Here is a 25483-nt window from a genome sequence, read left to right as displayed (position 1 = left end):
GTGCTGCAGCGATGGCACATTTGGTAGTCGATTGCAACTGCGATCAGTGTGAACCAGTCATAAAGCGTTCCAACGGACCACATTGTGTGCCTTTAATACATATCTAAATGTAAGCACAATAATGATTACTATAGACTACAATAACCATAGCAATTAAACTGAACATGATTGCCCAGGGGGAAGGAAGAGAGGGAACTTTGAAACACAGTTCATAAAAATCCAGAAAAGCTCTAACCTCTTATCGGATGCTTTTCTTTCGCTAATGACAGCATGGCCCCCATCCCTCCAGCACAATGTGCAACAAAAAAGCTGAGCTGCAATAATGATAGAGTGCCCCCCGTCCCCCGCATGCTGCTATGTGTAAAGTAATCCGCCTCCCCCCACCACAGATTGCAACTATGCATATAATAATCCACGTGCCCCTCCTCCGCTATCCACTGTGTGTAAAGTATGGTAATCCGCAGGATATTCCCCTCTCCCCCAGACCGGAGGGTATGGCCAACCTTTGAAGTGTCCTCCGGGTATCAGGGTATGCAGCATAGCGTGACCGATTCTTCCCGAACCACGCCGAGATGCCTCTTACTGTCAGTTCCAGGCTTGTTGCTATGACGCCCTCTAGTGGCGTCTCTTATCACGTGCCACTGCAGGTGTCATAGCAAAGAGCCTGCGATGGACAGGAAGAGAGGCATCCCAACACAGCGTGGTTCAGGAAGAATCGCTAACGCGCAGCTGCATACCCTGATACCCGGGGGACATGGAGGACACTTCAAAGGTTGGCCATACCCTCCGGTCTGGGGGAGAGGGAATATCCTGTGGATTACCATACTTTACACATAGCGGCAAGTGGAGGAGGCGCTGCACGTGGATTATTATACGCATAGCAGCAATTCGAAGGGCCGCGGATTACTTTACACATAGCGACAAGCGGGGTTGGGGGCCGCACAATCAATAGCGCGGCTCAGCATTTATTTTTTTTACACATTGCGGTGAAGGGAGCACACGGGGGAGGGGGGCAGTAATGACTGACTCGAGTATAAGCCGAGACTCCCACTTTTGGGCCACTTTTTTGGCCTCAAAAACTCTGCTTATACTCGAGCATATATGGTATATACTTAAACATAATACATGATAATTGGTTCTAAACAATTTCCAAGCATCTACTATTACTTTTAATGAGCTAAAACACTACTAATTTGGTGTTTTTTAAATAAGATTGATCATTTTCTAAAACTAAATTTGTAATTCTTGGTCAAGTATATCAAGCCTGAGTTCCCCCTGGAACCTTCAGAAGTACCCCCTGGGGTATGATTACCACACGTTGAGAACCTAGGTCATAAAGGATGTAGAGGAAGTGTGCAGCTAATATCCGTGTATGTAAATGGACCTGAGCCACATTATAAGAAAAAAAATAGCTCTCAGGCTAAGGGAGGTGTGTAAGCGGGCGTTTAGCCCCCTGTGCCCATATGGAAGATTCCTTCTACTCTCCTCTGATGCACAGCTGCGCTCTTTGTACCCATGCTGGAACGAGCGATATACGCAGCAGGGCTGCACTGCGCATGCTCAGCTCAGCCGCACACACAGCCTGGTTATGCTCCTGTCCCTGGGAGTCAGGCGGGCGCAGAACTCTCCCGGCAAAAGGTCCGCGCGTGTGCAGTGCAGCCCAGCTGGCTCGGCTGAGAGCTTCTTAACTTAGAAGATTCGGATCCGAGATGAACTTTTACTCATTACATAATTGTGTTCCTTTCATATAGTTTATAGGGCATTCCTCAAGGGGAGGAGGAGAGGGGACTGAATTTACTCACAGGCAAGCTGATAGCATCTCCAGCCCTCAGCCTGTGACAATGTGACAACCAGAACATGGCTGGTCTCATTGTATCACAGAAATAAATCATCATACACTGTTGAAGCTGTTTGCAGCTAGATATGCTGTGTAAACTATGTAAAGTTTAGATAAGATATATAGACAAGTTACTTGTTATAGTTAGTTTTTCATCTCGGATCTTAGGAAAAGTGGCACCAGGGAGGACAAATGCTCTGCCTACGGGGATGCCCGATAATGGTGCCTGTGGTGGTTGGTGGCAGGCGGTGCATGCAGTGAGTGTGGTAATTGTGTTTGCTGGACATGAAATATATATATTCATATCTGTAGAGCAGGCATGCAATCACATAAGATCAGCCCCCTCTTCTATCCTCTGGAGGTATACAGGACGTTCCTGGGGGGGGGGAGGGGGATCATTGACGCCCTTCTCTGCACCCCTCTTTCCTGGAATAAGTCATGTTTAGGAACACGAGGGATGATCCGTGTCACCTTCCTCTATCACCAGGAAGTCACTGAGCTGTTATCAGGTGTTTGGTGTCAGGGAATGACGGGTGACCAGTGGAGGGATTCCTGGCTTTGGTCACTCATGGTCTTCTGCACCTTCTCAGTAGACACGGGATAGGCTGCCTCAGGTGGCTGCAGATACTGAACTCAGAGGAATTTGTGTGGGGGTGAAATCAATGCATTCCAGGAAAACTGCATATGTTCTATTCCTTTCTATAGTGGGAAAAAACTTACCAAAGACAAGGACCAGCATTTACTAATTCAGCAGTGCTAAAATCCTTTATGACCCCCGGCGGGTCCTTTCCTTAGTTAGGGAAGGTGAAGCCTGCTCTGCACTACTAAACACACCCCGCCAGCTTAGGTACGGGATCTTGGACTGGCATTTGAAGCCAGGGATTTAGCCCAGGAGAAGGAGCTACTGATGCCTGGTGGTGAGGATGTGGCCAGGTAAGGTAAGCCCTGACCTACAGGAAATAGTGACGGTGTTGATGGGGGGGGGGGGGGGGGGGGGTTGGGGGTTGGGGTGGATGTAGGACAGTATTGCTCTGTGCTCTTAAAGTACAACCATTTCGTTTACAAATAAATTGAGAATGTGTCCAGACACATGACTGCAGCAGCCAACCAGATTCTAGATCATTTCAGAAGCACAGATTGACAATTACAAATAACATTTCTATTGCGCTATTCTCCTGGTGGACTCAAAGTGCCAGAGCTGCAGCCACTAGGGGGCACTCTATAGGCAGTAGCAGTGTTAGGCCAGAGCTGCAGCCACTAGGGGGCGTTCTATAGGCAGTAGCAGTGTTAGGCCGGAGCTGCAGCCACTAGGGGGAGCTCTATAGGCAGTAGCGGTGTTAGGCCAGAGCTGCAGCCACTAGGGGGCGCTCTATAGGCAGTAGCAGTGTTAGGCCAAAGCTGCAGCCACTAGGGAGCGCTCTATAGGCAGTAGCAGTGTTAGGCCAGAGCTGCAGCCACTAGGGGGCACTCTATAGGCAGTAGCAGTGTTAGGCCAGAGCTGCAGCCACTAGGGGGCGCTCTATAGGCAGTAGCAGTGTTAGGCCAGAGCTGCAGCCACTAGGGGGCACTCTATAGGCAGTAGCAGTGTTAGGCCAGAGCTGCAGCCACTAGGGGGCACTCTATAGGCAGTAGCAGTGTTAGGCCAGAGCTGCAGCCACTAGGGGGAGCTCTATAGGCAGTAGCAGTGTTAGGCCAGAGCTGCAGCCACTAGGGGGCGTTCTATAGGCAGTAGCAGTGTTAGGCCGGAGCTGCAGCCACTAGGGGGAGCTCTATAGGCAGTAGCAGTGTTAGGCCAGAGCTGCAGCCACTAGGGTGCGCTCTATAGGCAGTAGCAGTGTTAGGCCAGAGCTGCAGCCACTAGGGGGCACTCTATAGGCAGTAGCAGTGTTAGGCCAGAGCTGCAGCCACTAGGGGGAGCTCTATAGGCAGTAGCAGTGTTAGGCCAGAGCTGCAGCCACTAGGGGGCGTTCTATAGGCAGTAGCACTGTTAGGCCAGAGCTGCAGCCACTAGGGGGAGCTCTATAGGCAGTAGCAGTGTTAGGCCAGAGCTGCAGCCACTAGGGGGCACTCTATAGGCAGTAGCAGTGTTAGGCCAGAGCTGCAGCCACTAGGGGGTGCTCTATAAGGAGTAGCAGTGTTAGGCCAGAGCTGCAGCCACTAGGGGAAGCTCTATAGGCAGTAGCAGTGTTAGGCCAGAGCTGCAGCCACTAGGGGGAGCTCTATAGGCAGTAGCAGTGTTAGGCCAGAGCTGCAGCCACTAGGGGGCACTCTATAGGCAGTAGCAGTGTTAGGCCAGAGCTGCAGCCACTAGGGGGAGCTCTATAGGCAGTAGCAGTGTTAGGCCAGAGCTGCAGCCACTAGGGGGCACTCTATAGGCAGTAGCAGTGTTAGGCCAGAGCTGCAGCCACTAGGGGGTGCTTATAAGGAGTAGCAGTGTTAGGCCAGAGCTGCAGCCACTAGGGGGAGCTCTATAGGCAGTAGCAGTGTTAGGCCAGAGCTGCAGCCACTAGGGGGAGCTCTATAGGCAGTAGCAGTGTTAGGCCAGAGCTGCAGCCACTAGGGGGCACTCTATAGGCAGTAGCAGTGTTAGGCCAGAGCTGCAGCCACTAGGGGGAGCTCTATAGGCAGTAGCAGTGCTAGGCCAGAGCTGCAGCCACTAGGGGGAGCTCTATAGGCAGTAGCAGTGTTAGGCCAGAGCTGCAGCCACTAGGGAGCACTCTATAGGCACTAGCAGTGTTAGGCAAGAGCTGCAGCCACTAGGACATGCTCTATAGGCAGTAGCAGTGTTAGGCCAGAGCTGCAGCCACTGGGGGGTGCACTATAGGCAGTAGCAGTGTTAGGCCAGAACTGCAGCCACAAGGGGGTGCTCTATAGGCAGTATCAGTGTTAGGCCAGAGCTGCAGCCACTAGGGGGGGCTCTATAGGCAGTAGCAGTGTTAGGCCAGAGCTGCAGCCGCTAGGGAGCACTCTATAGGCAGTAGCAGTGTTAGGCCAGAGCTGCAGCCACTAGGGGTGCTCTATAGGCAGTAGCAGTGTTAGGCCAGAGCTGCAGCCACTAGGGGGGGCTCTATAGGCAGTAGCAGTGTTAGGCCAGAGCTGCAGCCACTAGGGAGCGCTCTATAGGCAGTAGCAGTGTTAGGCCAGAGCTGCAGCCACTAGGGGGCGCTTTATAGGCAGTAGCAGTGTTAGGCCAGAGCTGCAGCCACTAGGTGGCGCTCTATAGGCAGTAGCAGTGTTAGGCCAGAGCTGCAGCCACTAGGGGGGGCTCTATAGGCAGTAGCAGTGTTAGGCCAGAGCTGCAGCCACTAGGGAGCGCTCTATAGGCAGTAGCAGTGTTAGGCCAGAGCTGCAGCCACTAGGGGGCGCTCTATAGGCAGTAGCAGTGTTAGGCCGGAGCTGCAGCCACTAGGGGGAGCTCTATAGGCAGTAGCAGTGTTAGGCCAGAGCTGCAGCCACTAGGGGGCTCTCTATAGGCAGTAGCAGTGTTAGGCCAGAGCTGCAGCCACTAGGGAACGCTCTACAGGCAGTAGCAGTGTTAGGCCAGAGCTGCAGCCACTAGGGGTGCTCTATAGGCAGTAGCAGTGTTAGGCCAGAGCTGCAGCCACTAGGGCGTGCTCTATATGCAGTAGCAGTGTTAGGCCAGAGCTGCAGCCACTAGGAGGCGCTCTATAGGCAGTAGCAGTGTTAGGCCAGAGCTGCAGCCACTAGGGGGTGCTCTATAGGCAGTAGCAGTGTTAGGCCAGAGCTGCAGCCACTAGGGGGCGCTCTATAGGCTGTAGCAGTGTTAGGCCAGAGCTGAAGCCACTAGGGGGTGCTATATAGGCAGTAGCAGTGTTAGGCCAGAGCTGCAGCCACTAAGGGGTGCTCTATAGGCAGTAGCAGTGTTAGGCCAGAGCTGGAGCCACTAGAGGGCGCTCTATAGGCAGTAGTAGTGTTAGGCCAGAGCTGCAGCCACTAAGGGGTGCTCTATAGGCAGTAGCAGTGTTAGGCCAGAGCTGCAGCCACTAGGGGGCGCTCTATAGGCAGTAGCAGTGTTAGGCCAGAGCTGCAGCCACTAGGGGGCTCTCTATAGGCAGTAGTAGTGTTAGGCCAGAGCTGCAGCCACTAGGGGGCGCTCTATAGGCAGTAGCAGTGTTAGGCCAGAGCTGCAGCCACTAGGGGGCTCTCTATAGGCAGTAGTAGTGTTAGGCCAGAGCTGCAGACACTAGGGGGCGATCTATAGGCAGTAGCAGTGTTAGGCCGGAGCTACAGCCACTAGGGGGCGCTCTATAGGCAGTAGCAGTGTTAGGCCGGAGCTGCAGCCACTAGGGGGCGATCTATAGGCAGTAGCAGTGTTAGGCCAGAGCTGCAGCCACTAGGGGGAGCTCTATAGGCAGTAGCAGTGTTAGGCCAGAGCTGCATCCACTAGGGGGCGCTCTATAGGCAGTAGTAGTGTAAGGCCACAGCTGCAGCCACTAGGGGGCGCTCTATAGGCAGTAGCAGTGTTAGGCCAGAGCTGCAGCCACTAGGGGGCGCTCTATAGGCAGTAGCAGTGTTAGGCCGGAGCTGCAGCCACTAGGGGGCGATCTATAGGCAGTAGCAGTGTTAGGCCGGAGCTGCATCCACTAGGGGGCGCTCTATAGGCAGTAGCAGTGTTAGGCCGGAGCTGCAGCCACTAGGGGGCGCTCTATAGGCAGTAGCAGTGTTAGGCCAGAGCTGCAGCCACTAGGAGGCGCTCTATAGGTAGTAGCTGTGTTAGGCCAGAGCTGCAGCCACTAGGGGGCGCTCTATAGGCAGAAGCAGTGTTAGGCCGGAGCTGCAGCCACTAGAGGGCGCTCTATAGGCAGTAGCAGTGTTAGGCCAGAGCTGCAGCCACTAGGATGCGCTCTATAGGCAGTAGCAGTGTTAGGCCAGAGTTGCAGCCACTAGGACGTGCTCTATAGGCAGTAGCAGTGTTAGGCCGGAGCTGCAGCCACTAGGGGGCACTCTATAGGCAGTAGCAGTGATAGGCCGGAGCTGCAGCCACTAGGGGGAGTTCTATAGGCAGTAGCAGTGTTAGGCCAGAGCTGCAGCCACTAGGGGTGCTCTATAGACAGTAGAAGTGTTAGGCCAGAGCTGCAGCCACTAGGGGGAGCTCTATAGGCAGTAGCAGTGTTAGGCCAGAGCTGAAGCCACTAGGGGTGCTCTATAGACAGTAGAAGTGTTAGGCCAGAGCTGCAGCCACTAGGACGCGCTCTATAGGGAGTAGCAGTGTTAGGCCAGAGCTAAAGCCACTAGGGGGTGCTCTATAGGCAGTAGCAGTGTTAGGCCTGAGCTGCAGCCACTAGGGGGTACCCTATAGGCAGTAGCAGTGTTAGGGAGTCTTGCCCAAGGTGTCCTTACTGAATAGGTGCTGGCTTAATAAACAGAAAGAGCTGAAGATTCGAATCCTTGTCTCCTGTGTCAGAGGCAGATTGAGAGTCGGTAAAACTGTTTTGGCGAGCACTAGTTATAGTTATGTTTGTACAAGTTCAGCTACTGTGCAGAATTCTGAATATTCTGGTTGTTTATCAGGATGTCTTTACATTGGAAGACATGAAGTACAGAGAGAAACAGAATGAAGAACAGAAGAAGAAAACTCTACAGCCACTAGAGATGGGAAGTTCGGATCTTTTCAATGATTCGAATCGGATCATTGAAAAGATCCGGATCTTTGATCCGAATCTCGGATCCTTTTACTACCGAAGCATTCGGGGTGAAATGACTAGCAGGACAGGACTTTCCCTGCAGTGGACAGAGAAGGGGAGAGGGGTGGACACACAGAGAAGGGGAGAAGATGGACAGAGGGCAGGGAGTGGACAGAGAAGGGAGGAGGGACGAGCAGAGAGCAGAAATGTTTGTTTGCACACAATACCCACATGCTGCAATCATATGCTTTAAATATATTTCACCTATATGTGCATCTGTATACTATGAATGCAAACGTCGCACAGTGAAAGAAAGCATTCCCAGAAGTGAAGTGCAGCTGTTTAGAGCAAGTGCAGGAGGAACACAGTGCCTGCAAAGTTACTGAGCTGAGCCAAAAGTTTCCAATGTGTTCACTGTGCACAACTACGGAACAGACAGCCTATAATGATCAGCACGTTATTATAGCCAGTAAGTGTGCTCTACACATATCTGGCAGTGGCACCCATGTCCCCTCTCTCTCATCTACCTGTCCCTGGCTCCCCTCCAACAGAGCGATCCATCTCTGGACCCCGCTGCCCGCTGAGGGGGGCGTGTCGCTCCTGACCCCGCCCCTTTGTGATCCGAATCACTCATTTTGATGATTCTACTCACAAAATAGATTCAGATCAAAGATCCGTATCGTTCATGATCCGGACAACACTAACAGCCACGATGACCCAACAGAAATGAAGAGCTCATATACCTTGCTGGGGATTTGCTGTTTATATTACCCCAATGTAATATGTTCGTGAATTAAAACCCAGAAAATTATGTCATGATAAGTGAATGGCTGTCACAGTTATTCTGATAATGACTCTCACCTTCTGGGTGCCACCTGGGAAGTGATAGGAGATCTCTATGGTCCCACATTCAGGAAACCCCGGCAGGCTATTATAACCAGATGTTCTGCAGGTCATGGTTCCATCTGGCTGGTTTCCTCTGACCTCCCCACTGGTGACCCCACATATTGCACACATGGGCTTATGGGACATGAGTCTCTGGAGACATAGCCTACAATAAACATGCTTACACGTAGGAAATGGCACCTTATCTTCTATCTCACACAGGCAGACTGGACACTTATCTTCTTCTTCTTCTATTTTTGGTTTACTGCTGGCAGAATCACTGATTTCCATTGGCTCCTCAGTGTTACCTCTAGGGGGAGCCACTGCTGGAGCTCTGCCTAGCTTCTGGTGGCCAGTGAGAATCTCCTCAGCAAAGGCGACATGGCTTGGTTGGCCTAGGATTACCACAGAACCCTTGGAATATTCCATGATGACATTTATGCCTCCCAAATGGAGCTGCTCCTCAAGAACACTGACTTGGGAGACATCAGACTTTACAGGGATTACTTTCTGCTTAATATTGAAGAAGGTTTCCTGCAGAAGGGTGATGAAGCTGTGAGCTGCGTGGGGGGAAAGGTCAGGGGACCCATTTACAGGTGTGAATGTGATATTAATACCGTTCTTTTCTTTTTTCTCTGCCAACATCACATTATATTTCTTCTCAATGTCACATATTTCCTGGTGCTTTAATTTCCTCAGGATATCCAAGTGCCTCGCATCAACCGGGATCTCAGTCTTCATGTCCCTGTTGGAGATGGACACAGGCCTCGGAGGATGAGCCGGTTCAGACCTCGGAGGATAAGTTGGTTCATACTGGCCTTTCTCTAAACACTTCTTTGCCTGGACTGATTCCTCCTTAGGGCCACGCAGAATGATCTTCTTCCCTTCCTGTATCACCAGGAGGTTACTGAACTGGGATCTCAGGCATTGTTTGATGTCAGAGAATGGCAGGAGGGCAGAGGAGGAATCCACAGTCTCCATGCTCCAGTCAGTCATGGTGGTCTGCACCTTCTCAGTAAACCTCTCCTTGGCTGCCTCGACTGAGGAACCCGGTCCCTGAGGAATGAACTTTATATATGTGGTTCCATCTTCTCTGGGTTCAGGGACAAGCTTCACTTTATATTGTCCCTCCATGTCTTGCACTTTCATTTGGTAAACCTCCATAACATAGTCACATAGTGCTGTTGGGACGCACACATGGTCTGTCTTCATTTCTGGGAGAGTCTCCTCACTCTGTCTGGATGAAGGCATCTCTTCAGGTACTCTTAGCTTCTGCTTGAGATACACAGCTCCTATTTGCTTGTATGTTCCCTTCACCTGTGCACCATCTTTAGATACTTTCACAGCGACGTCTGGAAACTTCTCTGCCATTTTTTCCCTCAAAGTCTTGTCCGTTATGTCTGTTCGAAGACTTACTGCAGCTGCTGTAAAGATCTGAAAAGAACAGATCAGAAACAACATTTTATATGGCATTCTCCACATGACACTCGGTGCACACAGTAAATAGTTCAGAGGTTTTAAACACAAGTAATGCAGCTGTTCATCCGTAGAGAACCATAATACGTAGAGAACCACAATACAGCACGGTGGCATAGTGGTTAGCTCTCTCGCCTTACAGCGCTGGGTCCCTGGTTCGAATCCCAGCCAGGGCACTATCTGCAAAGAGTTTGTATGTTCTCTCCGTGTCTGCGTGGGTTTCCTCCGGGCACTCCTGTTTCCTCCCACATTCCAAAAACATACAGATAAGTTAATTGGCTCCCCCTAAAAAAAAAAAAAAATTGGCCCTAGAGTACAGTACTTACACTATATAATATAGACATATGGCAATGGTAGTGATTAGATTGTGAGCTCCTTTGAGGGACAGTTAGTGACAAGACAATATATATATATATATATGCACTGTACAGCGCTGCGTAATATGTCGGCGCTATATAAATACTAAATAATAATAATAATACAGCCGGCAAAGTGTAACAAAGATAAGAAGAAATAGCTGCTTGTGTGTAAAAGTATAAGCTAGATCCTGGCCTCTATGCAGAGAGCCTAACCTTATTACATGGCTGAAAATGTCAATACTGACAGCATACAAGGATATTGGTGCATAAACCACTGCTGATCTGTCCTCGATCTCAATTGGCCCATCTGTGTGGAAGCGCCGTCCAGGGATCCAATATGGAAACTGTTGAAGCTCTTCAGAGGAGTCCTCGGCCGGATAGGGATATTAGTAGATCACAGGCCATTTGCATCATTAGTTAAGTGATAAATATTTATTAGATAGAAAGAAAAAAATTAAAGTGCATGCAGTGGCCTGGTGCGTTTCCCATGGATCACCCTCGCTTCATTGGAGGCAGATCATTGCCAAACTGCCAGAAACAAGGGTGATCCTTAAAGAGACTCCGTAACAAAAATTGCATCCTGTTTTTTATCATCCTACAAGTTCCAAAAGCTATTCTAATGTGTTCTGGCTTACTGCAGCACTTTATACTATCACTGTCTCTGTAATAAATCAATGTATCTTTCCCCTGTCAGACTTGTCGGCCTGTGTCTGGAAGGCTGCCAAGTTCTTCAGTGTTGTGGTTCTGCTATGAACTCACCCTTCCAGGCCCCTCTCTGCACACTGCCAGTGTGTTATTTAGATTAGAGCAGCTTCTCTCTTCTCTCTTATCTTTTACAAGCTGGATAAATCGTCCTCTGAGCTGGCTGGGCTTTCACATACTGAAGAATTACAGACAAGGGCAAAGCTGTTTGCAGGAAGAAACAAGCAGCCTGAAACTTCAGTGCATGAGAACAGGGGGAAAGAAACACACAAATGATCTCTTGAGATTCAAAAGGAAGGGTGTATACAGCCTGCTTGTGTATGGAAGTATTTTCTATGTGTGGACATACTGTACATCAACCTACTTCCTGTTTTGGTGGCCATTTTGTTTGTTTATAAACAAACTTTAAAACGGTTTTTAACCACTTTTAATGCGGTGAGGAGCGGCGAAATTGTGACAGAGGGTAATAGGAGATGTCCCCTAACGCACTGGTATGTTTACTTTTGTGCGATTTTTAACAATACAGATTCTCTTTAAGAAACGCAGATCAAAAGTGGTTTATCCAAAAATACACTTGTATGAACTGTCAGTCTTGGCATTGTCAGCCATCTCATAAGGGGAGCCACTCTCTGCGTACAGTTCAGAATCTAATTTATACTTTTAAAGCACTCCTATAGTGACAGGGATATGGAGGCTGCCATTTATTTCCTCTTATACAATACAAGTTGCCTGGCAGCCTTGCTGGTCTATTTGGCTGCAGTAGTGTCTGAATAAGGGATCATTTCCATAAGCCAGATGCTTTCTGCATCGCGTCTCCATGCTGTTGTTTTCTGGGACAACGTGGAAGTCCCCAAGTCCGGATGCGGCCATACACTACACTGCGGGGGGATCGGATGTGTGCTGCAGAAATCTGCCGCATGTCTCCCTGCAACTCATCGTATCACTCCGCAACGGCACAACCACATTCAATGGAAACTACTGATGCAGTATTTACAGTTATTTCTGGAAAAAAATTGCAACACAGATTAGCACCCTGTGGAAACTGACACTAATACCAGGAACGAGCATGCAGCTAATCTTGTCAGATCAGACAATAATGTCAGAAACACCTGATCTGTGGCATGCTTGTTCTGGGTCTATGGCTGAAAGTATTCAGAGGCAGAGGATCAGCAGGGCAGCCGGGCAACTGGTATGGCTTAAAAGGAAATAAATATGGCAGCCTCTATATAATTCATTACAGGCGTACTTTAAAGAAAACCTGTAATGACAAAAAGCTTCCCTGGGGGATACTCACCTCGGGTGAGGGAAGCCTCCGGATCCTATTGAGGCTTCCCCCGTCCTCCTCGGTCCCACGGCGGTGGAGATAAAGCTCCCCTAACAGCGGGGATGTAAATATTTACCTTCCCGGCTCCAGCGCAGGTGCAGTATTGGCTCTCCGCTCGGAGATAGACGGAAATAGCCGATTGCTGTCAGTCCGCTCTACTGCCCAGGTGCAAGTCTCCTGAGCCTGCGTAGTAGAGCGGACCCGATGGAGATCAGCTATTTCCTCCTATCTCCTTCCTGAGAGCAGCAACAGCGCCCCCGCTGGGGCCAGGGAAGGTAAATATATCAGGCTTGTTGAGGGAGGATTGCGGGAGGCTTCGGGGGAGCCAGAGCTGGACTGCCTGCAGCTACAGGGGAGGGGGAAGCCTCATTGGGACCCTGAGGCTTCCCCCTCCCAAGGTGAGTACCCCCCAGGGGAACTATTTTTGTTACAGGTTCTCTTTAACCAGTTGAGGACCGTAGGCTTACACCCCCCTAGTGGCCAGGCTATGTTTTACAATTCAGAGCTCTGCAGCTTTAAGAGCTCGGTGTAAAGCCATACTACTGAGCACACAAATGAATTTTGCTCCCTTTTCTGCCCACCAACCGAGCTTTCTGTTGGTGGCATGCAATTGCTACTGCTACTTTTTTTTATATTAATTTTATTGTCTTTTTTTTATAAAGAATGCTATTTTTTTTTTATATTTTACTACCTACCCAAACTCTCTCTCCCAGGAGAGCCAATCAGTGTGATCGGCTCTCATAGGCATCAGCCTATGAGAGGCGATCATTGTCACAGCCACTGGAGGGGACAGCTCAGTGACCGAGCTCTCCCCGTACAGCACTGCAGGGATCGCAGCGCTGTACATGTAAATAACATCTGTTTTCAGCCGTTACACAGCCTGTCAGCCGCGATCGCAGCCAGCAGCCTGAACACGGAGCTCCATGTCTCGGCAGGGAACGGTTCCCTGCGCATTCCCTGCAGATCCTCGCCCACCGCTCTTGACGCCTTTCGTCATTAGGCGGTCCTGGGGCTGTCACCTTCCCGATGCCTATCGGTGCTCGGGAAGGAGTTAAACACAAGAAGTGCTTCCTTCTAATCTTTTTTTTACCCTCTACTTTAAAGAGGAGAGCCTAACCCCTCACACTTGCCATTCAGGTCACACCCACCATAGGCTTCTGAAGGCTGCACTAAGGCTACCCTTAGGCTACCCTGAAGGCTAACCCTAAGGCTACACTGTGCAAAGTAAATGTTTAAGACTGGAAGGGTGTGCCCATACATGATACAATCTCAACTGTATGCACAATCTGTAAAAAAAAAAAAAAAAAAAAAAAAAAAAAATTTTTTTGTGCTGGAAATCTGGTAATTTTCTGCCACCACTCTCCAGACTGCAATGAGGTGGAGAGACCTGAGACTAGATATACCTAAAAAAAAAGAACAGTTGTTTGCAACCTAACTAGCCAAATCAAACCATATATTATATATATATATATATATATATATATATATATATATATATATATATATATATATATATATATATATATACAGGATCTTCTCAAAAAATTAGCATATTGTGATAAAGTTCATTATTTTCTGTAATGTACTGATAAACATTAGACTTTCATATATTTTAGATTCAAATACACACAACTGAAGTAGTTCAAGCCTTTTATTATTTTAATATTGATGATTTTGGCATATAGCTCATAAAAAACCCAAATTTCCTATCTCCAAAAATTAGCATATTTCATCCGACCAATAAAAGAAAAGTGTTTTTAAAACAAAAAAAGTCAACCTTCAAATAATTAAGTTCAGTTATGCACTCAATACTTTGTTGGGAATCCTTTTGCAGAAATGACTGCTTCAATGCGGCGTGGCATGGAGGCGATCAGCCTGGGGCACTGCTCAGGTGTTATGGAGGCCCAGGATGCTTTGATAGCGGCCTTAAGCTCATCCAGAGTGTTGGGTCTTGCGTCTCTCAACTTTCTCTTCACAATATCCCACAGATTCTCTATGGGGTTCAGGTCAGGAGAGTTGGCAGGCCAATTGAGCACAGTAATACCATGGTCAGTAAACCATTTACCAGTGGTTTTGGCAATGTGAGCAGGTGCCAGGTCATGCTGAAAAATGAAATCTTCATCTCCATAAAGATTTTCAGAAGATGGAAGCATGAAGTGCTCCAAAATCTCCTGACAGTTAGCTGCATTGACCCTGCCCTTGATAAAACACAGTGGACCAACACCAGCAGCTGACATGGCACCCCAGACCATCACTGACTGTGGGTACTTGACACTGGACTTCAGGCATTTTGGCATTTCCCTCTCCCCAGTCTTCCTCCAGACTCTGGCACCTTGATTTCCGAATGACATGTAAAAGTTGCTTTCATCCGAAAAAAGTACTTTGGACCACTGAGCAACAGTCCAGTGCTGCTTCCCTGTAGCCCAGGTCAGGCGCTTCTGCCGCTGTTTCTGGTTCAAAAGTGGGTTCATACTTCCATCTGCTGAAAATCTTTATGGAGATGAAGATTTCATTTTTCAGCACGACCTGGCACCTGCTCACAGTGCCAAAACCACTGGTAAACGGTTTATTGACCATGGTATTACTGTGCTCAATTGGCCTGCCAACTATCCTGACCTGAACTCCATAGAGAATCTGTGGGATATTGTGAAGAGAGAGTTGAGAGACGCAAGACCCAACACTCTGGATGAGCTTAAGGCCGCTATGGAAGCATCCTGGGCCTCCATTACACCTGAGCAGTGCCACAGGCTGATTGCCTCCATGCCACGCCGCATTGAAGCAGTCATTTCTGCAAAAGGATTCCCAACCAAGTATTGAGTGCGTAACTGAACATAATTATTTGAAGGTTGACTTTTTTTGTTTTAAAAACACTTTTCTTTTATTGGTCGGATGAAATATGCTAATTTTTTGAGATAGGAAACTTGGGTTTTCATGAGCTGTATGCCAAAATCATCAATATTAAAGCAATACAAGGCTTGAACTACTTCAGTTGTGTGTATTTGAATCTAAAATATATGAAAGTCTAATATTTATCAGTACATTACAGAAAATAATGAACTTTATCACAATATGCTAATTTTTTGAGAAGATCCTGTATGTGTATGTATATATATATATATATATATATATATATATATATACACACACATATATATATATATATATATATATGAGTAAGTGCCTCGACCTTCAAGCAATAAGAAGTAGCACCCTGCCCCCAGGGCTGGTCCAAGCAAGAAGAAGAATATGCCCTGCCCCCAGGGCGGTCCTACACTTGCTGCTGAGCTGGAGGGGTAGCGGGCAGGAAGGGGGTATTGGGTAGAACGGTGGGGTCAGACTTAAGTTCAGCAGCCGCCGCCGCTATTAGTGAGAGGCAGCGGGCGGGGATGACTCATCTCTTCCGCGTTCCAGCGTGCGTTCCACTGTCGTCACTTCCTGCAATGCTGTTCACTTACAATACAGTGGACGGCATTGCAGGAAGTGACGACAGTGGAACGCACGCTGGAACGCGGAAGAGATGAGTCATCCCCGCCCGCTGCCTCTCACTAATAGCGGCGGCGGCGACGAAGGGAAGGGGAGCGCACATGGGGGACCCAGGTGGGGTCCTGCTGAGCTTAGGCTGGAGGGGGAGCGCACATGGGGGACACAGGTGAGGGGGGTCAGACCCCCCCTCCCCACCGCTGTGCCCAATACCCCCTTCCTGCCCGCTACCCCCTTATGTGGCGTCTGCTACGTCGCGGGTCAGCTAGTTTAATAATAATAATAATACAGTAGAATCCCTTTATAGTGAACTCCAAGAGACCAGGAAAGGTAGTTTAGTAGTTTTCTATATCAGAATTGGTCATATATTGTATATTTATACAGACACATTTGCTGGGACCTGAAGAGTTTATTATATCCAGAGGCTTACTATTTCAGAGTTTACTATAGCGAGATTCTATTGTAATAATAATAATTCCAGTTTTTGTATAGCTCTTTTCTCCTGTCAGACTCAAAGTGCTTGTGAGGCAGCCACTAGAGCGCACTCAGTAGTCAGTAGCAGTGTTTGGAAGTCTTGCCCAAGGTCTCCTACTGAATACAGCAACCAGTGGATGCCCATAAAAGCTAAGCAAAGCTAGACTTGACCTTAAAGTGTACCTGAGATCAAAGGACACAAAAGCTTTATACATACCTGGGGCTTCCTCCAGCCCCGTCCTCGCTTCCTCGCCAGCATCCCCCGCCTCCTGGATCCATCAGTAGAAGCTCCGTTGTCTTCAGCCAGTTGGTGCCGGCACAGTCCACCCGCATGAGCTCCCCTGTGACGCTCCCGAAGCTGGGAGCATTCTGCGTCTAGCAGTAGTATTGTGCAGGTGTACAACGCTCCCAGCCATAGGAGCATGACAAGGCAGGAGCGCGCGGCAAGCCTTCTGCATGCGCTGTACACCCTGACTGACCTAGATAACGGAGCTTCTACTGATGGTTCCAGAAGGTGGAGGATGTTGGCAAGAGAGCGATCTGCGCAGAGGGGGCTGGAGGAAGCCCCAGGCATGTATAAAACTTGTATGTCCTGTGATCTCAGGTTTAGCTTAAGCTTGTTGGCTGACCCCAGCCTTCTGCACTCTGCAGGGTTTCCCCAGTATTCTGTTTCCAGGGAGACAATTCCAGTAATTTTCTTACATCCAGAATCAGATTCATTGCCAGACTGCCTGGATTCTGTCCCTATTCATACAAGAAACGTTGTACAGAAATGTCATGTTTCTTATGTTAGGAACCTGTTCAGTACTTACCTGCTAGTGGCACTGTGTGCAGAAATGGTGTACTTTCTATGTCTACCAGCAGAGGGCTGCCCACTACATTTGGATGGCCTTGCAAGTCAATGGCCTCAATTCACGGAGTTTTATCAAACCCTTTATCAAACGTTTGATAATTTACCTCATTTGTAAAATATCATTTTGAATTCACTAAGGTGTTATATATTTGTTGAACGTTTTATCGGTAAAACATTCGATAAATATATAACACCTTAGTGAATTTAAAATTAGATTTTACCCGTGAGGTAAATTATCAAACGTTTGATAAAGTGTTTGATAATGCTCCGTGAATTGAGGCCAATATCTCACCTCCAGATGTCATCAGGTTTCTGGACTTTCTGGGACTTCCATCTTCTGCCAGCAGAGGTCAGCCTGTTGCCTGAGCTTTACATATCTAATCTGCTGACACGCCCATCACTCCCCCTATATAAAACCCCATCTACACGATGCAATTCCATGTGCGATCGATTGAATTCGATAGGATCAAATTCAATTGGATCGATTAAATCCGACATGTTCAATCAGGACTTGATCGATAGTGTGGTTGATTTTGCATTGAAAACTAACCAAAATCGATCACACTATTGATCGAGTCCTGATCGGACATGTCGGATTTAATCGATCCAATCGAATTTGATCGATTGCGCGTGGAATTGCAGATGGGGCTTAAAGAGACTCTGAAGCGAGTCTCAATTCTCTTTTCTAACCTGTATAAATGTTAAGCCCCAGAAGCACAGCTAAACCGCCTCTATCCCGCGGCAAAACGAGGGGTTAATACCCCCTAAATCCCCCCAGCAAAATCCACGACTTTCCTGGTTGTGGATTTTGCACTTCCTGGAGGCAGAGCTATGAGCTGTAGCTCCGCCCTCCATGCGTGTCAATCGCCGCGCGGATCAGTAGGGATTGACGCGCTTGAGGCAGAGCTTATGGCTGTAGCTCCGCCTCCAGCAGGAAGTGCTCCCCGGAAGTGGGAGAGGGGATTTGGGGGGTATTAACCCCTCGTTTTGCCGCGGGATAGAGGCGGTTTAGCTGGGGTTATGGGGCTTAACATTAATACAAGTTAGAAAAGACAACTGAGACTCGCTTCAGAGTCTATTTAAAAGAGTAGCTCTCATTACAGCAGGGGTCAGAACATCACATAGCTTCCCCTGTGCTCGATGAACTCTGGTCTCCTGTATTCCTGGTCCTGTCCTGTTCTCGGATATTCGGTATCTGATTATTGGCTAGCCTCTGACCTTGTCTCTGCTTTGTGGTCTTGTATTGCTTTTGTTAAACGGAGGCACGCGGGAGGACGGCGAGGGAGCTGGAGAAAGCCCCGGCTAAGTAAAAAAACAAAACAAAAACAAAACTTTGTTTTGAGATCTCTGGTTATCTTTAACCCTCTGGGCAATACAATTACATCGCCCAGGAGGGGGCGCAGCACTTCTTTTTAAATTTTTTAAATCATGTAGCGAGCCCAGGATGATAGCCGCTGCGCAGCGGCATCCCCCCACCCACTCTGATCGCCTTCGGCGATCAGAGTAAGCAGGAAATCCCATTCAGAATGGGATTTCCTGTTGGGCTTCCCCGGTCGCCATGGTGACGGGGCGGGATGACATTACCGACGTCATGGATGTCAGAGGGAGTCCCGATCCACCCCTCAGCGCTGCCTGGCACTGATTGGCCAGGCTGCGCAAGGGGTCTGGGGGAGGGCTGCGCGGCACAGCGGGTAGCGGCGGATCGGTGGCGATCGGAAGTTACACGCAGCTAGCAAAGTGCTAGCTGCGTGTAACTAAAAAAAAATATTATGCAAATCGGCCCACCAGGGCCTGAGAAATCCTCCTACGCGACATACCTTGAGCTCAGCTCGGGATTAGCGCCCAGGAGGTTAAAGCAGGAGGGTCAGCCATACCATGCCAGGAAACAGGGGCGTAACTAGAAATCACTGGGCCCCCTCCTCTCCCCCCCCCTCACTTTCTGCACAGGTAAACTGAGAACTAATGTTATTCAGTTGGCTAGTGTACACTTGTGTGTGTTTTCACCATGCAGGTAAAAAGTGAAGCATTGCAGCATTTTCTTTATCAATTACATTAGGTTCTGTGATAAAACCTGCATGTCACACATACAGCCACACATGGTGTGCAGAAAACGCATACAGAAAACCGACAGACGAGTGTGCTCCCAGCCTCAGCTTATTACACTCACTCTGTCCATCTCTGATGGAGCAGAACTGGCTCTGCAGACTACTCCAGCATCACTACAGTACAGAGGACTTGGGGAGGGGTGGAGAGGCTGGGGGCGGGGCTCTGCAGACTCCTCCAGCATCACTACAGTACACAGCACTTGGGGAGGGGGTGGAGAGGCTGGGGGCGGGGCTCTGCAGACTCCTCCAGCATCACTACAGTACACAGCACTTGGGGAGGGGTGGAGAGGTTGGGGGCGGAGCTCTGCAGACTCCTCCAGCATCACTACAGTACACAGCAATGGGGGAGGGGTAGAGAGGCTGGGGGCGGGGCTCTACAGACTACTCCAGCATCACTACAGTACACAGCACTTGGGGAGGGGTAGAGAGGCTGGGGGCGGGGCTCTGCAGACTCCTCCAGCATCACTACAGTACACAGCACTTCAGGAGGGGTAGAGAGGCTGGGGGAGGGCACTGTATACAAGACCCTGCTGAACAGTGAATAGGGACTGTCTACAAATCTTTGTCTATAAAACTTAGTATGATTCGTCATCAATGGCTGAGCAGATGCAGTCAATAGAACAACTGCGTAGAGAGCAGAAAGTTTTTCTTTTCTCCGTGCCCTTAGTTGTCAGTCTCTCAGGACAGGAAAAAGAAACTTCTTCACCTACGGGGCCCCCTGCTGCTTCTGGGTCCCCCTGCGGCTACGTCCTTTGCAGGGTCCATTGTTACACCCCTGCCAGGGGAAAAAAAAACAGTAGATAAATGCTTGCTCTACTTACATAACAGATATTGTACTGTCCATGTTTTGATTTAGTGAATTTTACATAGTAAACAGAGAGAATTCTGTTCCTAGCATTTGCCATCTTGGTTCCCTCTGACTGAAGCCCATCCTGATGTCATTTCTTCTCTTACTCTTTTTTTCTCATTAGAATCTCTGTTATAGCTAGCTTGCTTTGTAAACACATGAGAGCACAGCAGCATAGAGATAATATTTCAGCTCACACTGAATTGCACTCAGCCAATCAGTGAGGAGCAGGAATGTGGAAGGGGTGATGAAGCTTCCCTCTCTGGCCATGGCTAGAATACAGCCAGGCTGACTGAGATAAGATTTATTACAGCAGAAACCTCTCTGATTAGCTTGGAGTGCTTGCAATGCAGGGTTAGATTGCAGGCTGCATTAATAAACACAGAGCAGTGGGGAAATGGAATCTGATTTTGTGGCCGACAATCTCTCTTTAACCTCCCTGGTGGTAATCCCGTCCTGAGCTCGGGGGTAGGAAAAACATGCTGTGAGTAGTAACCCCGAGCTCAGGTCGGGGTAGTGAAATCAATGCTGTATATTGTGCTGTGGAGTCCCGCGCGCAATCGGCACTGTGCAGTAGAGTTGGGCCGAACGGTTCGCCGGCGAACGTAGGTGGTTCGCGTGCGGGTACCGCACGCGAACCTTTTGCGGAAGAAGTTCGGTTCGCCCCATAATGCACTGAGGGTCAACTTTGACCCTCTACATCACAGTCAGCAGGCCCAGTGTAGCCAATTAGGCTACACTAGCCCCTGGAGCCCCACCCCCCCTTATATAAGGCAGGCAGCGGCGGCCATTACGGCCACTCGTGTGCCTGCATTAGTGAGAGTAGGGCGAGCTTCTGCAGTCTCTCATATAGGGAAAGATTAGTTAGGCTTAACTTCTTCCTGGCTGCATACCTGTTCTGTTCAGTGAGCCCTCAGCCCACTGCATACCTGTACTGTGATCCTGCCACTGCATACCTGTTCAGTGATCCTGCCACTGCATACCTGTTCTGTTCAGTGAGCTCTCAGCCCACTGCATACCTGTACTGTGATCCTGCCACTGCATACCTGTTCAGTGATCCTGCCACTGCATACCTGTTCAGTGATCCTGCCACTGCATACCTGTACTGTGATCCTGCCACTGCATACCTGTTCAGTGATCCTGCCACTGCATACCTGTTCAGTGATCCTGCCACTGCATACCTGTTCAGTGATCCTGCCACTGCATACCTGTTCAGTGATCCTGCCACTGCATACCTGTTCAGTGATCCTGCCACTGCATACCTGTTCAGTGATCCTGCCACTGCATACCTGTTCAGTGATCCTGCCAGTGCATACCTGTTCAGTGATCCCGCCACTGCATACCTGTTCAGTGATCCTGCCACTGCATACCTGTTCAGTGATCCTGCCACTGCATACCTGTTCTGTTCAGTGAGCCCTCAGCCCACTGCATACCTGTTCAGTGATCCTGCCACTACATACCTGTTCAGTGATCCTGCCACTGCATACCTGTTCTGTTCAGTGAGCCCTCAGCCCACTGCATACCTGTTCAGTGATCCTGCCACTGCATACCTGTTCTGTTCAGTGAGCCCTCAGCCCACTGCATACCTGTACTGTGATCCTGCCACTCCATACCTGTTCAGTGATCCTGCCACTGCATACCTGTTCTGTTCAGTGAGCCCTCAGCCCACTGCATACCTGTACTGTGATCCTGCCACTGCATACCTGTTCAGTGATCCTGCCACTGCATACCTGTTCTGTGAACCCGCCACTGTATACCTGTTCTGTTCAGTGGACCCGCCACTGTATACCTGTTCTGTTCAGTGGACCCGCCACTGTATACCTGTTCAGTGAACCCGCCACTGCATACCTGTTGTGTTCAGTGAACCTGCCACTGCATACCTGTTCTGTGAACCCGCCACTGTATACCTGTTCTGTTCAGTGGACCCGCCACTGTATACCTGTTCAGTGAACCCGCCACTGTATACCTGTTCTGTTCAGTGGACCCGCCACTGTATACCTGTTTAGTGAACACGCCACTGCATACCTATTGTGTTCAGTGATCCTGCCACTGTATACCTGTTCTGTGAACCCGCCACTGTATACCTGTTCTGTTCAGTGGACCCGCCACTGTATACCTGTTCTGTTCAGTGGACCCGCCACTGTATACCTGTTCTGTTCAGTGGACCCGCCACTGTATACCTGTTCTGTTCAGTGGACCCGCCACTGTATACCTGTTCTGTTCAGTGGACCCGCCACTGTATACCTGTTCTGTTCAGTGGACCCGCCACTGTATACCTGTTCTGTGAACCCGCCACTGTATACCTGTTCTGTTCAGTGGACCCGCCACTGTATACCTGTTTAGTGAACACGCCACTGCATACCTATTGTGTTCAGTGATCCTGCCACTGCATACCTGTTCTGTGAACCCGCCACTGTATACCTGTTCTGTTCAGTGAACCCACCGCATCAGTGCGCATACCTGTGCAGTTAAGTGAACCCACCTACCTACGTGAGTGCACGCAGTGTGATATACCACTCCGTGCATACCCAATATGGACAAAACAGGTAGAGGAAGAGGTAGTGGCAGAGGCAGAGGAAGGCCACCCGGCAGGTCTGCGCGAGGTCGTGTAAATGTAATTTCGTGTGGACCTGGCCCACAGTACAGTGCTCGGAAGAAGGCACGTCCCATCACCTCCCAAGATTGTCAGGACGTGGTTGAGTATTTAGCGACACAGAACACCTCATCTTGCTCAGCCACCAGCGCTACTACTAGCACCACTTCCGCTGCATTTGACACTTCGCAATAATTATTTAGTGTTGAAATCACTGATGCACAGCCATTGTTGTTACAGCCAGATGAATTTTCACCAGCTAATATGTCTGCGTTACGCGGCAACACTATGGATGTAACGTGTCAGGAGGATGAAGGACCTACACGTTTGGATTTTTCTGAGGCAAGCGAAGCTGGGCAGGATGACTACGATGATGACGGTAATAGGGATCCTCTGTATGTTCCCAATAGAGGAGATGAAGAGGGGGACAGTTCAGAGGGGGAGTCAGAGAGTAGTAGGAGGAGAGAAGTTGCTGAAAGAAGCTGGGGCAGCTCTTCGTCAGAAACAGCTGGTGGCAGTGTCCGGCACCATGTATCGCCACCTATGTACAGCCAGCCAACTTGCCCTTCAGCATCAGCTGCTGAGGTCCCCATAGTGCCCACATCCCAGGGTGGCTCAGCGGTGTGGAAATTTTTTAATGTGTGTGCCTCAGATCGGACCAAAGCCATCTGTTCGCTCTGCCAACAAAAATTGAGCCGTGGAAAGGCCAACACTCACGTAGGGACAAGTGCCTTACGAAGGCACCTGGAGAAAAGGCACAAACAGCAATGGGATGGCCACCTGAGCAAAAGCAGCAGCAGCACACGAAAGAAAAGTCACCCTCCTTCTCCTCTTCCTCCTTCAGGTGCATCATCTGCTTCTGCCGCTTTCTCCCTTCCACCTTCACAGGCACCCTCCTCCACTCCGCCTCTGCCCTTGAGTGGTTCCTGCTCCTCTGCCCACAGCAGCAGTCAGGTGTCCGTGAAGGAAATGTTTGAGCGGAAGAAGCCAATTTCGGCCAGTCACCCCCTTGCCCGGCGTCTGACAGCTAGCGTGGCGTAACTGTTAGCTCGCCAGCTGTTACCATACCGGCTGGTGGACTCTGAGGCCTTCCGTAAATTTGTGGCCATCGGAACACCGCAGTGGAAGATGCCAGGCCGCACTTATTTTTCGAGAAAGGCCATACCCCAACTGCACCGTGAAGTTGAGAGGCAAGTGGTGTCATCTCTTGCGAAGAGCGTTGGGTCAAGGGTACACCTGACCACGGATGCCTGGTCTGCCAAGCACGGGCAGGGCCGCTACATTACCTACACAGCCCATTGGGTGAACCTGGTGGTGAACGATGGCAAGCAGGGCGCAGCGGACCAAATTGTGACACCTCCACGGCTTGCAGGCAGGCCTCCTGCCACCTCCTCTCCTCCTGCTACATGCTCTTCGCTGTCCTCCACCTCCTTGGCTGAGTGGCAGTTCTCCTCTCCAGCTACACAGCCCCAGCTCCGCAGGGCCTATGCTGCATGCCAGGTACGACGGTGTCACGCCATCTTAGACATGGCTTGTCTCAAAGCGGAGAGTCACACTGGAGCAGCTCTCCTGGCTGCTCTTAAGAAACAGGTGGATGAGTGGCTGACCCCGCACCACCTGGAGATAGGCAACGTGGTGTGCGACAACGGCAGCAATCTGCTTGCCGCTTTGCATATGGGGAAGCTGACACACATACCCTGCATGGCACATGTCATGAATCTAGTGGTTCAAAGATTTGTGGCAAAGTACCCTGGCTTAGCGGATGTCCTGAAGCAGGCCAGGAAGTTCTGTGGGCATTTGAGGCGCTCTTACACAGCCATGGCACGATTTGCAGAAATTCAGCGTAAAAACAACATGCCGGTGAGACGCCTCATTTGCGATAGCCCGACTCGCTGGAACTCGACCCTGCTCATGTTCTCCCGCCTGCTAGAACAGAAGAAAGCCGTCACCCAGTACCTCTACAACTGGAGTAGAACGAAACAGTCTGGGAAGATGGGGATGTTCTGGCCCGACAACTGGACACTGATGAAAAATGCATGCAGGCTCATGCGGCCGTTTGAGGAGGTGACCAACCTGGTGAGCCGCAGTGAGGGCACCATCAGCGACTTAATTCCCTACGCGTACTTCTTGGAGCGTGCTGTGCGTAGAGTGGCGGATGAAGCTGCGAATGAGCGTGACCAGGAACCGTTACGGCAGGAACAGGCATGGGACCAATTTTCATCAGACCCAGCTGTTTCCTCAACACCTGCGGCAGCACAGAGGGGGGAGGAGGAGGAAGAAGAGAGGTCGTGTGCAGAAGACGAGTCAGACTCAGAGGATGATGAGCAAGGTGTTTCTTTGGGGGAGGAGGAGGAGGAGGGGACAGCGGCAGGAGAACAACCGCAGCAGGCGTCGCAGGGGGCTTGTGCTGCTCAACCTTCCCATGGTATTGTTCGCGGCTGGGGGGAGGAGGTTGACTTACCTGACGTCACTGAGGAAGAGCAAGAGGAGATGGAGGGTACTGGATCCGACTTTGTGCAGATGTCGTCTTTTATGCTGTCCTGCCTGTTGAGGGACCCCCGTATAAAAAACCTCAAGGGGAATGACCTGTACTGGGTGGCCACACTACTAGACCCTCGGTACAGGCACAAAGTGGCGGACCTGTTACCAACTCACCGGAAGGTGGAAAGGATGCAGCACATGCAGAACCAGCTGTCAACTATGCTTTACAATGCCTTTAAGGGTGATGTGACGGCACAACGCCAGCAAGGTACCACTGCCACTAATCCTCCTCCCGTGTCCACGCAGTCAAAGACAGGACGCTCCAGCGATCTCATGGTGATGTCGGACATGCGGACGTTCTTTAGTCCAACGCCTCGCCGTAGCCCTTCCGGATCCACCCTCCACCAACGCCTCGACCGGCA

At 49.9% G+C, this 25483-nt stretch overlaps 1 protein-coding gene across 1 annotated transcript in view; it reads right to left on the bottom strand.

Annotated features, from left to right (window-relative positions):
* The window catches only part of LOC137525259 (E3 ubiquitin-protein ligase DTX3L-like), a 49700-nt gene that overhangs the window by 11932 nt on the left and 12285 nt on the right, over positions 1-25483 (bottom strand). The window contains exon 3 of the mRNA XM_068246283.1: positions 8344-9801. Coding sequence (XP_068102384.1) covers positions 8344-9801 — 1458 coding nt within the window. The remainder of the gene's footprint in view (positions 1-8343; positions 9802-25483) is intronic.

Source organism: Hyperolius riggenbachi, chromosome 7 (genome assembly GCF_040937935.1).
Source record: "Hyperolius riggenbachi isolate aHypRig1 chromosome 7, aHypRig1.pri, whole genome shotgun sequence".
In the NCBI taxonomy this organism is placed as follows: Eukaryota; Metazoa; Chordata; class Amphibia; order Anura; family Hyperoliidae; genus Hyperolius; species Hyperolius riggenbachi.
This window is presented reverse-complemented; position numbering and strand designations above follow the sequence as displayed.